Here is a 13274-nt window from a genome sequence, read left to right as displayed (position 1 = left end):
GCAATTACAAACTTTTTTCATGGATGTGAATGTTTCTAATATATTTGTTAATGTCAAAGTTACACTTAACTCAGAGGAAGAGTCAAGAACAGCGATTCCCTTAGGTGATACAGTATCACACAAATTTGGGGAAAAAAAGGGGAAAAAAGCATGTTTTTAGGAGCTTTGCAAGAAAATTTTTTCTGAATTTGTGTTCTTGTCTCTACACATATAAAATCCTGCATTAACTTTTGAAAGAGTCATTTTCAGACAATGTTTTGTATAAATTTGCTAGATAAAATTTTTTTAAATTCCACCTTTAAGTTACACTACAACTTCTTTTGTGGCTCAATTAAGTTGACACCCTATCACACTCTACTGGCCAGCTGCCCCAGACTTTAAGTACAGTTTTGAGGCAACTGTACTTTACGTGAGTATTCCCATTTTCTGCTACTTTATACATCCACTCCACTACGTATCAGAGGGGCTCCTGGGAATCAGCATCACAGGACCTCTTCGTCTGCACGAGTCACCACTCAGGCTGGATGATGTGTGGGTTTGCGCATGCGTCCTGGCTCAGCAACAACATCAGGAGTACAGAGGGGGATGGCGGAGGATGGTAAGGAAGACCCGGTGGCGACGGACGGTGTTTCTGACCACACGGCTGCAGATGGGAGATACAGCTTAAACGACACGGTAAAACAGCGACTTCTCATTCTCATTCTTGTTTGTAAAAAGTGTTCGCGGCGCCAGCCTAGCAGCGGTTAAAGGCAGTGTTAACCTTACAGTGTATTTGTTGACCGCTGGCTAACAGTTTAAAGCTCAGGGCAGGGCTAGCTCACATTATGTTGTTGAGAAGCTAGCAAAATATAAGTTCATACACGTTAATTTAGCGTCATTTTGTTAACATGCTCACCACCATTTGAATTATTTCTCCCTGCTGCACACTGAGGTCATGTATGTATGTCATATTTTTTTTTTCATACTAATATTAGTTTGCTTGATTAATAATGTGCTCCGGTTTATATTGACAGCTGTTCGCTTATGTCCTAGCCGGGGGGGGGGGGGGTCTGGGTGTGGGTGTGTGAATGTGTAGATGGGTGGGAACAATGCCTTAGCTGTGTTATGAAGAGGTTGTACTTGGTGCTGTGTGTTTGTGTTGGTTCAGATGGTGGAGGAGGGCTCGATGCTCCTTCGCAGGATGGAGATCTGTGTTGCTGAGGCAGAGAAAAGGAGTGGTAAAAACTCAGTCAACATGCAGGAGACGTTCACCGTGTACCTCATCGAAACGCGGTGAGAACAGCACTCCCCTTATCAGTCCATCGCCAGGCAAATGTGTGGGTTAAGCTGAGTTGTTTTGATATCGATGAATCTTAAGTTGTCCCTTGGCTTCATCTTTAAAGGCCAATGGATGCAGTGGCTGAAGGTCGTAACCTAGCCCCTGACTCTCTGTGGAGGAGATACAGTGAATTTGAACTGCTGAGGAACTACCTAATAGTTACCTATCCTTACATCGTGGTCCCCCCGCTGCCTGAGAAGAGGGTGAGTCCAGTTTGGCTCCACTTTCAATCCCTGTTCAGTGATGCTCAAAGGATGCAGCCTTGTTATTACCTAAATGATGTAATATGACTGGAAAGGACACCACTGGCTTACTTATGATAAACGATGGCCCCAGTCAATTATTATTTTTTTGTTTCATTTTATTATTTTTTTATTATCTTTTTATTAGGAAGTTTCATATCAACTGACAAGTACTAATGGATTTACAGTTGTTAGCATCAAAATTGTACAGAACCAAGGGTTTCGTATCAATAATTTCTTGTTCCAAATGTCTGTTGTCCATTCCCTTTTTTAAAAAATGTATGTAAATGTATGTTAAGAAAAAAAACAACAACAAAAAATAACAAACAAAACATACAAGTGAACTTTTTACATCCAGAGGGGTAAAAAGGAAGAAAATAAATACATAGAATGAAAAAATATGTCTGTAGCAGTTTGGCCTCATTCATTTATATTCACTTTTCTGAGATACATTGGGAAACCCAGAAAGAAAGAAATCAAATAAACAGGAAGTGCTCCTTCAACTTGTTACTGTGACAAAACCTGGTCTTAGAGGTCTGATGAAATGTACCCATTTCTCCCAGTGTGTCATGAATACAAACTTTAGGTTGAAAGAAAAAGTAACCAATTCCATGGTATATCTCTGTATTGTTACATCTATCCAGTTATCAATTGTAGGTCCAGTCTGCAACATCTATCTTTTAATTAGGGCCTTTTTTCTGCTGCCAGTAGTGCACCCATTAAACATTTGTCAATAGCACTCAGCTCAGGGGGGATATAACTCAAGTACATGATAAATCAAATGGTATATGTGTGTTAAAAACATTCTGTATTGCCTTATGTATATCTTTCCAGTAATTTTGTATGTTTGGACATTCCCAAAACACATGGTAATGACCTGCAGCCCAACATCCACAGTTCCGCCAACACTGAGAGTTACCATTATTTTGGTACACCTTCATGAGTGGGGTGATGAAATACTGAGCTACGTTTTTCCAGCAAAATTCCTTCCATGCATGGGATTTGTAATTAGGGCCCGAGCAGGGAACCTGCGAGGACCCTATTGTTTTTCAAAGGATTCTTTATTAGGGCCCGTGCAGGGAACCTGCAAGGACCCTGTTATTTTTCAAATGATTCTTTATTAGGGCCTGAGCAGGGAACCTGCAAGGACCCTATTGTTTTTCAAATGATTCTTTATTTTTTGTTTTGTTTTTTTTTTCTTCGGACAAAATGATTGCATTTTTCACTACCTGAACATACCCCAAAACTCGCCAAACTTGGAATAGAAGTCACACCTGGCGAAATTTTGTATAATCTATTGTCGTCCTGAATTTCCACCACTAGGTGGCGCTGTTATTAAGGAAATACTTTGTTGCACATTCAAAAACCTTATATTCACGCGTTCAGTGAATTGTGCTGAGTCTCGTGGTGTAGGCCACACCCATTTCCGCCTACCGTTTTTTTTTTTCGCTACGCCTCAAAATGTCGAAAACCTACTTTTTCGAACTCCTCCCAGACGATTTCATCAATTTGCACGAAACTTGGCACACAGCATCTGTGGACCATCCTGACAAAAAGTTATCAAAAGACTTGTAATAGAAAATTATGTTTAGTTTTTAAGTTATTAAATAATAACTTCCTGCAGATTTGGTTTAAAACAGGAAGTGTTGCTTATCTCGACAATGGTGTGTTTGGCTGACATGAAACTTAGGATCGAGAAATAGCTGGACAAGAGGTATACTGGCTTCTCTAATATCCTTGTTTTTTATTTTATGATTGTAGTAGTACCGGAGTTGAAGGTATCTATAAAAATATTGTTTTTGTAGAGAAAATTTGTCCATTAGAGTTTGAAAACTTACAATACCCTCCTTCTGTGTAATGCTATACAGAGATGTAATGCCTTAATTAATCCAAACCTTGAATCTACTGTCAAATTTGTTTGGTGTGAAATCCAAATCATAGGCACACCAACTCAAAATTTTTTATATCTTCATACAATTTGTGTTTTCTAATTAATGATGTCCAGATCTTGAGAGAGGATTTTACCCACAGATTCTCTAGTCTATCTATGTATTGTTGTAAGTTTTGGTCCGGCAATGCAGCTTGTATATGAAAATCAGGTATCACACTGCATTCAGTATCTTTCCATTGTGCTTATTAGGTGGGATTGCACCAGCAGAGTAATGATCTCATCTGTGTTGAGATGTAGTAATTCCTCAGAGATGGTAGACCCCAACCGCATTTCTGTTTCGATAGTTGTAGTGTTTTATATCAGACTCAAGGTTTCCCTTGCCATAGGAATCTTGATATAATTTTGTCCCATTCAGCAAATTGGTTTTTAGTAATCATGACTGGGAGCGTTTGAAATAGATTCAGGAAACTCGGTAAGATGTTGATTTTAATTGTTTCTATTCTCGAGCTTAGATTCAGGAAGGGTATGATATTCCACCTTATAAAATCCTCTTTGATTTTATAGCTCAGGGGGTGGTAATTTTTCTCGTATACTTTTGACAGATCCTTGACAAAATCACTCCCAAATATTTGAAAGAATCTGTCTTCCATCTCAGAGGGTACATTTCCTTAAATTTTTCACAAGGATTAAAATTATGAGTAAGAGTTTCAGTTTTATTGACGTTCAGTTTGTATCCTGATATAGAACCAAAGTTTTTTAAGGTCATCATGACTTCCGTCAGAGACATCTCAGGTTTTCTAAGGTATAAGATGACGTTGTCCGCATAACATGCTATTTTATGCTCTACCTTGTTAATTTGTATTCCCTTAATTTTGTTATTATGTCAAATATACTGGGCTAATGGTTCATAGAACATTGCAAAGAGAAGCGGAGACCATGCACAGCCTTGTCTCACTCCTCTTTCCAACATAAGTGGTTCGGATAGGTCACTGTTTATTTTGACTCTTGCCGTGGGGTTATCATAAATAGCTTTAATGCTGTTTAACATTATTTCACTAAAGTCCAATTTAAATAGGACTTTGAAAAGGTATTGCCAGCTGACCGCGTAGAAGGATTAGAGCCTTCACCTTGTGTTACGAGAAAAGATCTCGTAATTACGAGATCAGGATCTCGTGATTATGAGATGAGGAAACGTGCGTCGTTGATTGTGGTCAAGCCAGCTGTGGTTCGCGTTTGCTTGGTCCAATTCACCTGCACCGTTTTCATCTAGTGCGCGAATCTAATACCATTTACGGTAATCGTACTGGAGCCACTCTAAAGAGCTTCTGGTGGTGACTGGGTGGGTCAGACTGCAGTCTCACAGTCAGAGCCATGAAGCATACGAGGATAAGGATTTTGACAGAGGATGACTTAAATAGTACACAGCAGAAGTACTTCATTATAGTTACACACGTATTCTAGGGAGTACTTAATTCAGCAGTATATGAATGTTGGTCTACTTATGGAAAATCCTTATTCTTTTTCTCTGTTAAAGATTTTGACACAGGATTACTTGAAAATTACACAGTAAAAGTACTTCATATTATGCATGCAAGTAGTCTAGGAAGTGCTAAATCCAGCAGTTTATGAACCTTCGTGGTACCTTCAATTTATTACCAGGAGTATTTACTGTAGAAGTATGATCTGTCATGACTCCTGTTTGTGTTGTCCTTGTATCTGGTTTTTGGTTTTTGATTCATGTCCTTTTTTCTATGTCTTGTTGTGTTCTGTGTTTTGTTTTTCCATGTCTTGTGTCTCATGTTTTGATTTTTCCATGCCCTCATGTGTCCTTTAAGTTCTCCTATGTTCTCCCCTCTGGCTCGCTCTGTCTGTTATCTTGTTCCCTCCTGGTCTGTTCCTCTGTGCTCCTCCCCCTCATTATCACACCTGGCTTCCTTCCTCCTCTCTCTCCTCACCTGTTCCTCGTTATGTCATTAGTGTCTGTGTATTTAGTCTCTGTGTTCCCCTCAGTCCTTGTCCGGTCATTGTTTTCTGTTTTCTGTTTGCTCCTGTCCATGCTCCTGTCCTGTTTGGTATGTCTTGGTTTTGAGTTTTCCATGTTTGAGTTGAACTTTGATTTTTGATTTGTACTTTGTCTAGCTGTTTTCTTTTGCTACTTTGTCTCATTCTTGGTTGTTACTTTGCCTTTTGCCCTGTTTTGTCTTCTTATGTTTTTGTAATCAGCTTTTCAATAAAGCTCGCCATTTGTTTCCTTGATCTGGCCTCCGGTAACTGCGTTTGGGTCCAACTCCCCTTCCTTAGTCTTCCTTTTTACCCCGACCTGACAGATCTCATAATTACGAGATCTTTTCTCAGAATTACGAGATCCTAATCTTGTAATTGCGAGATCGTTTCTCATAATAATTACAAGATCTTTTCTTTCTCTTCCCTCGAAGCTGGAATTACAAATCATATGCCTTAATCAAGCTGAAGTAAGGTAACAGCGGTTTGTTTGTCCTCTTGCATGCAGGCAGAGTTTGTGTGGCACAAGCTGTCAGCCGACAACATGGACCCAGACTTTGTGGAGCGCCGCAGGGTAGGGCTGGAGAACTTCCTGCTTCGTGTGGCTTCACATCCAGTCCTCTCCAATGACAAGATTCTCTACCACTTCCTCACTGAGGTGCGTGCTGCAGCTGCTGGTCAGTCCGGTAGTTCATGTGACCATTTGTAAAATCAGTGGCTGATTAACTTTTTGTCACCACTGTGTGTGTGGTAGGAACATGGCTGGAAGGAAGTGGTGTATGAGACAGGATTCCAGGCAAAGGTGCTGAAAATTGTGGAACTTCTATGTTGATCTTGATTTTTACGAAAGATGTTTAAGTGTTCACAAAGCTTGACCACTTCCTGTTACTGCTGTTGCAGGCAGATTCCAGGTTGAGAGCTCTCAGTGCCACCTTCAGGGTGAGAAATCCAGATAAGTAAGTTTATGTTTCCTTAACACACACACTGTAAGAGGAGTTTAGTTGTATTAAAAATGTTGATGATGATGATGATAATAGTAATAATAGTAATAATAATAATTTTAGCTGTATTTTTACCCAAGGTAATAACTAAGCTACAATAAGATGTTAGCTTAAAGTGTTTGTAGGTGAATGGCTGTTTGTTGTGGGGCAGCTGTAGCTCAGCAGGTAGAGCAGGTTGGCTAGTGATTGGAAGGTTGCTGGTTCAAATCCCGGCTCTGTATGTCAAAGTGTCTTTGAGCAGGAACCCCCATTGCTCATCAGTGAGGGCCCTGCGATGAGCTGGAGACTTGTCCAGGGAGTACCCTGCCCTTGCCCAGAGACAGCTGGGATTAGCTCCAGCAGCAACACAAGCGGTTACAGATTACAGAAAGATGTTGTTGTGTTTTTTTGTTAGTCTAACCCATTTGAAAAGAAACTGTACAAAAATACTGGTCACATTTGAGAACCCCAAGCCATCAAATGTTTTATATTTTTGGTTGAAAATTTATTATTAGCAAAATAAAGAATAAAAATATAATAGTGGACCAATCCTTGCATCTCTAGATCCATAAGATAAAAAGAAAATAAGGGTAGAATGAGTACAATACACTTTAGAATAATATAAGTAAAGGACATTTTAATCACTGTCTTCTGTACATGTGTCTTTATTTTCTCTTACTAAGACGGTTCATGGAAATGAAACACTACAGTGATGAGCTGCAGTCTCACACATCTCAGCTACTCCGAACGCGAGCAGTAAGTTGCTCTTTCTACCTGACTTTCTCTTTCAGACAAACACACATTCACAAGAACACACACACACATTTTCGTGCTTGCTTAAAATCAATTTAAATAATTGCTTTTGTCTTAAATATTGAATAGGGGCAAATACTGACTTTTATGGCCACATCAGGGCAGCAGAAAAAAAATATGAACACAGCAGAACTTGTTAGCTAAGCCCAATGCTCTGCTATACAGATCAGCTACAATATTAAAACCATTGTTATTTATCATCTCAATACACATCAGTATTCTGTTGAAGAATCTTGGTATCTGGAACTTATGTGGATGCCACTTGACATGCACCACTGACCCAAACGCTGTTGCAGACTTGGTACACCCCCTTATGGCAAAAGCCCTTCCCATTGGCAGTGGTCAGCCCAGCTGGGCAGTGTGCTAAAGAATTGTGACAGAAAGCTGAAGTCACTGACCTGGCCTACAAATTCCCCAGATCCCAACACGATGAAGCATGGAGCATGTACTTGATCGAGTGTGGGTGTGTGTCAACAGTTTCATCCACATGAAGGCCGGGACCCAAGGTTTCCTAGAAGCACATTGCATTGGAACAAACTGATCAATGTTATTCACTTCCCCTGTAGTGTGTGTGTGTGTCAGTCAGCTAGTCTCTAACTGTGTCTGTTTGTTGCTGAGCAGGTCATGGACAGTTGGTTTTTAGAGCTTTTTCTCTGAAAACTGCTGCCTGTTGCAGCAAAAAACAACACTATTAGGACAATGAGGGTGAAATAAAACAGTAAATATGAGGCCCAACTTAATTAATATAGCACCTTACACCAGCAAAGCAAGCAGCAAAGCAAACAACACAATGGTGATGTTATAAGCAACAACCGATCATAAAAAAACAAGACTTCAGTTACCTTTTAAAGGCCTCAACAGAGGCATAATATGTTTTAACAGGCTAAACCCAGAGTTGTATCTCTGTCTAACTTAAAGCAAAATGGTTATTTTGGATAATGCTGTCCATAACGTAACAACTATATACAGTGGTAGGTGTAAAGTGTGGAAGATACCAACACTGGAGAGATTTGTTATATTGTACTGTTACAGCAGCACAACTGTATAAAATGGTGTTCATGGGAAGATACTAATACGAAAGAACAGATGCAGTATTTACAGGCACTCCAGACACCAAGCTGCAAACAGCTGCTAGCATGACACTGACACAACAACTTGTCATGTCTGTTCCTGCTGACAAAGTGACTCGACACTAATCAGAGAACAAGAATGATTCATTTGTGCATATTAATTAAAAAAAATATATTATTACAGCTGCTTGGCTCCTAATGCAGGACTTTTTAATTTATCATGAAATCTAGACTATAGTTTTAAATGTTTGAACTCTTGAGTTTGCTTTTTTTGTGTCTCTTCTAGAGGGTTGCAGATAGACTCTACGGTGTTTACAAAGTCCATGGGAACTATGGAAGAGTCTTCAGGTTTGGGAACAAGAACATGATAGTGTATCTTTAAAAAGGAATTCTACTCTATCTAATATTGAAAAACAAACCTTTTTGGAAATCTCTTGGAAAATGTGTGAGTGCATCTCATGTGTTCACCACAGTGAGTGGAGCGCAATCGAGAAAGAGATGGGAGATGGACTGCAAAGTGCTGGTCATCATATGGACGCGTGAGTATTTGAGTCTGGATTCGCTGCCTTATCATAATCTGATAATCCTACCTCTCTCAATTCGTCGACAAATGTTATCTCTATCTTCAATATAGCAGGATTGTTACCGCCACTGCCAACTTTGTTGCATGTCAATACAAATGATTTTTTGACACACACTTGTAGATATGCTGCCTCAATAGATGACATCTTAGAAGAAGAGGAACATTATGCAGACCAAATGAAAGAATATCTCTTCTATGCTGAAGCTCTGAGGTAAGACCCGACTTTAGCAGCACTTTCACAAAATATGTTAGAGGCCTATGACACAGCAGTGCCATGAACTTCATAATTTCCCCGGTTGAAGTCAGAAACAGCCCTTTTATTTGTACCTTTTTTAATATCCTCTAACCAAAATCTATGTTACTTGACCCTTTAAAATAAATCTTGAAAGATGAAAGCCCTTAGATTCAGAGAGGTTAACTTATGGTGTGGTTTATATTCCCCCACTTGCACTGACCTGGCCTGCTATGCTGGGTGTGGTGATCCTAATGTGGATGTGTTATGGACAATGTTTAGCAAGTTACTTCTAGAAATGTAATGTATTACATATTACTAGTTTTAGGGTTAGGGTTACTTTGTTTTAAAGTAAAACATTACTTTACAATATGACTGTCTGTGGACAATAGTGTGCTTTTGATTACACCACTTTTGCGCTGCTTTCACCAAAATAACCACAGACATGTGACCTGGCATCATTATGTATTACAATCTCCTGTTTAGTGAATAGTGTGTTTATGATATAGTTAGTCAAATAACCTAGATATTTTAAAGAATAAAGAACACATTATCATACCATATAATAAATGAAAATTACAGATGTCCCAGTAGATTCTGATCTGGACCTGCTGATGTCAAAAACCATCATTTTAACCTGTGAAATTTGGCGGTCAGGGCCAGCTGTAAAGCTGCTAGCTGAGTGTTTTGTACAAGTACAGAAAAGAAAATGTATACAAGAAAAGGTTTTTTGCTACACTTCTGATTAAAACTAGAGTTGCAATGATCATTCAATAAATTGATTAGTTATTAGCTATTAGTTCATGTGGTGTTCTCTGATTCCAGCTACTTAAATGTGAGTATCTTATTTTTTTTCCTCCTCTATGACACTAAACTGAATATCTTTGGGTTGACTGCAAAACAAGACATTTGAACACATCGTTCGAAACACTGATAAACATTTTTAACATTTTCTGACATTATATAGACCAAACAGCTACTCAATGAATTGAGAATATAATCAGATTTATCCACCATGAAAATTGGAGAGTTGTATCCTCAATTACAACTTCAGGAATTGAAAAACTATTGAAGTAAAATTTCTATTTTGTAAAGCATGTCGAGCTTACTATAAAGCCACTAATGATAATGATTTAGTATCTCTTGGGCCTCATTCATGAACTTGTTTTTGGCAACTGGTTTTTCTTATTGTATCACATCAGTGGTCACTTGATCTCTTTCTTCCTCTGCTGTGTTGAAAGCTTGTATTAGAGGATAACTGCAGAAATTGATATCATATTGTACACTTTGCTTTGGCAGAGCAGTGTGCAGAAAGCATGAGCTGACCCAGTTTGAGCTTGAGATGGCCTCTCAGGACCTCATCTCCAAGAAGCAGCAACATGAGGCGTTGGCTACAGGGGTACATTTAGCTATACTCGTATTCTTTCATTCTTCCACTGCCTGCTATTTTTGGTCAGTGATGGATGTTTTTATAATGGCAAACCTGTAGATGTTAACTTTCAAACAAAAAGTTTTCTGTGTTTATATCTTCCTCAGATCGTGCGGACATTCTCCTTCAAAGGAATGACCAACAAGCTTTTTGGCCAAGAGGCACCTGAGCAGAGGGAAGCCAGGCTGAAGCTGCTGGAGGAGCTGATAGTAGAGGGTGAAGAGACCATCAAGGAGAAAACGGTCGAGTGCGAGTGAGTCACTGCTGGCAGATTATGTGTGGAAGCAGGCATAAAGGTTTTGGCTTACTAGCAGAATATCACATGTCCGAGCTGATTTAAAGATAATATTGTGTTCGTGCTTTTCTGATCTGTTTTACTGCAGAGAGCATGTTGAGAAAGCATGGGTGGACATGCAGCGTTTTAAGGAGCTGAAAGACAAAGATCTCCGGGAAGCACTCATTAACTATGCTGTCATGCAAATCAGCATGTGCAAAAAGGTACAAAACAGCACTTGAGCATATTTTAATGAATTTCATCATTTCAAATTAGTTTGAACTTTATTCTAGGAGGTTCATGGTTTAAGTATTTTCTTCTCTCTCTCTCTGCAGGGAATACAAGTGTGGAGCAATGCCAAAGAATGTTTTCTCAAGATGTAAAGCTGAAGCCATATTTAGAGGATGTCCACCCAGTGAACGTCAGTGAAGATTGGTTGTGGATGCTGGTTGAAGTCTGAAAACAACCACAGAAAAGTGACAAAACTGTGTGTAAATATAATGTAATTCCGAGTGTTGATACAAAACATGTTAACATGCAACTAATTTTCAATAGTGATCTACATTCACTATTAACATTTTGAGGAGGGGAAAGACATGGGGTGGTGGTAAGAAGGTGTGTGATGGAACTCACAAAGCATATGGGGACCAGGGTTCACAGTTGAATTTTTGAATATTAAAGTCATCACTCAACAGATCATTCTCTTAAACCATAAAGAGATCACTTGACATTTTTTCACATGTTAAAATCAATTAACTAGTCCTTGGATCAATAATTTGACTTTTGTCAAAGACACACTATTAAGTTGTATAGTGGGAAGTGTATGAGTCAGTTGTTTTGGAATTAGTTATCTCAGACAGTGCTGCATGGATTTTCACTCTTTTTACATTTTGTATCTTCTCAGTTGCCCAACTTGAAGAGAGTTGTGTTAAATTGCTTGAGGGCGCTGAGAGTACACACATACAGTATGTACTGTACTTTACTGTGGCCTATTAGTTCAGTTTGTTTAGTAGTCGTAAAGGCTGCCAAACTCTGGTACTTTAGAGGGGAAGGTCTAGTTCCAATTGTGGTTTCTTTCTTTGACTATGGTTGGGATTAAACTAATAGTCATCTAAATGTGTCCTTTATACTTATATGTCATGAATTCTGGGTGAATTTTAACTTTTCCAAAATAGAAAAAAACATTGCTGACCAAGAAACCAAACTTCTTAGCTTAGTTTACATCTAAACAAGCTGTTTGTCCCCAGGAAGAATTCCACTGATACAAGGATTTTTTTTTTTACAGGGAGTGTTTAGTAACATCTACAGTATGTAGCAGAGCTGAGCTGTTGTGGCTTGTTAATGTGGCAGTACCTGAGCTTATGATAACTGGTTGGTCAGGTTAACGACTGTTTCATGGCAAGTCCAAACTGTAATCTAAAAACTCTATTTTTATTTGTGTCACAGACACGTACCATGTGACCTTTCATACACGCTGGACATAGGCATACCAAGAAAAACAGGAAGCAGAAAATCCTACAACCAATTTTTACTTTTGAATCTCTGTACTTGCTTACACTTAATTTAATTTTAATTTCAAATAGATGTTACAGGTGCCAGGCGGGTATGGGGCAACAGATAACTTTACCTGTGGATAGGACAAAAATACTGAAGCAGGGAGAAGTGACTACTCTAAACAGTTCTGTGATAGTATGGGATTGAGTTGGCTAACTCAAATTACAGTTCCTCAACTTTTCTCTGCTGTGAGGCAATTGCTCATGTGTTTGCTTGAAATTAACAAGTCAAAGTGAAGAGGCTATGTAAGATGTGGGATAGATGATACTCAGTTTAAGATGATTTTATTAAATTTCAACTGAAATTAACCATTTATAGACCAAACGTTTTCTCTTAATTGTTCCATCTATTATTTAAATAACATTTGATTTTCTGTTTTTGAGGATTGACAGCAATAAGCTTTGTGAGTTTATTTATGAAGTTTTCATGTTTCCATTTGTCCTTAACCTTTCATATTTTAATGTCCCTCTTGTTTATTGTGTTTATTTTAATACAAATGTGTCACGCCACTGACTGTATTTAGTCTTGTGTTTTTGTCCTCTTAATATATACCATACTCCAGAAATAGTGTTTGGTAGAATTTGGGATCGCGACGTGAACGCTTCTACCTTGATCCCCATGGACATGTACCTTGATCCTCTGTGGACATGTACCTGTGGCCCAATGGCTTAAGTCCAGGAGAAGCTTTCTCAGCCATGTCCAGCCTCTAACAACATCACAGGAAGAAACCAGATTCCAACTATGGAAAAAACGGCTTGAGAACAACTCCCCTCCTACTGACATGGGTATCCCTTCCTCTGAAGCCCTCCCTCCGGTCTCAGAAGCACCACAGATCCAGTGGAAGACGCTCAACCACATGAGAACAGGAACAGGGCGATCAAAAGCTG

At 39.0% G+C, this 13274-nt stretch overlaps 1 protein-coding gene across 2 annotated transcripts; it reads left to right on the top strand.

Annotated features, from left to right (window-relative positions):
- The first annotated feature begins 522 nt into the window (after positions 1-522).
- Positions 523-12700, top strand: LOC119032812 (sorting nexin-4-like). Of its 2 annotated transcripts, none has more exons than XM_037122385.1 (14): positions 523-675; positions 1148-1272; positions 1383-1521; positions 5961-6110; positions 6207-6254; positions 6353-6408; positions 7116-7188; positions 8602-8663; positions 8789-8854; positions 9020-9109; positions 10430-10529; positions 10667-10812; positions 10943-11057; positions 11169-12700. In XM_037122385.1, exons 1-14 carry the CDS (start codon positions 544-546, stop codon positions 11214-11216), a joined length of 1350 nt encoding a protein of 449 aa, XP_036978280.1. In that variant the 5' UTR covers positions 523-543; the 3' UTR covers positions 11217-12700. The 2 variants fall into 2 exon arrangements, with proteins under 2 accessions (XP_036978280.1, XP_036978281.1); XM_037122386.1 differs by lacking the exon at positions 523-675 and adding an exon at positions 920-940.
- Positions 12701-13274: the final 574 nt, after the last annotated feature.

The sequence above is a fragment of the Acanthopagrus latus genome, chromosome 14, assembly GCF_904848185.1.
Source record: "Acanthopagrus latus isolate v.2019 chromosome 14, fAcaLat1.1, whole genome shotgun sequence".
Lineage (NCBI taxonomy): Eukaryota > Metazoa > Chordata > Actinopteri > Spariformes > Sparidae > Acanthopagrus > Acanthopagrus latus.
The sequence above is the reverse complement of the archived record's forward strand: the minus strand, read 5'-3'. Positions and strand labels throughout refer to the sequence as shown.

What these genes read in the sequence shown, in the direction of transcription:
- LOC119032812 (XM_037122385.1), top strand. Translation starts at nt 544, where the DNA reads ATGCGTCCTGGCTCAGCAACAACATCAGGAGTACAGAGGGGGATGGCG. An exon ending in AGGGTGAGAAATCCAGATAA is followed by an intron (nt 6,409 to 7,115) that starts GTAAGTTTATGT and finishes TCTCTTACTAAG; the next exon opens with ACGGTTCATGGAAATGAAAC. An exon ending in AAATCAGCATGTGCAAAAAG is followed by an intron (nt 11,058 to 11,168) that starts GTACAAAACAGC and finishes CTCTCTCTGCAG; the next exon opens with GGAATACAAGTGTGGAGCAA.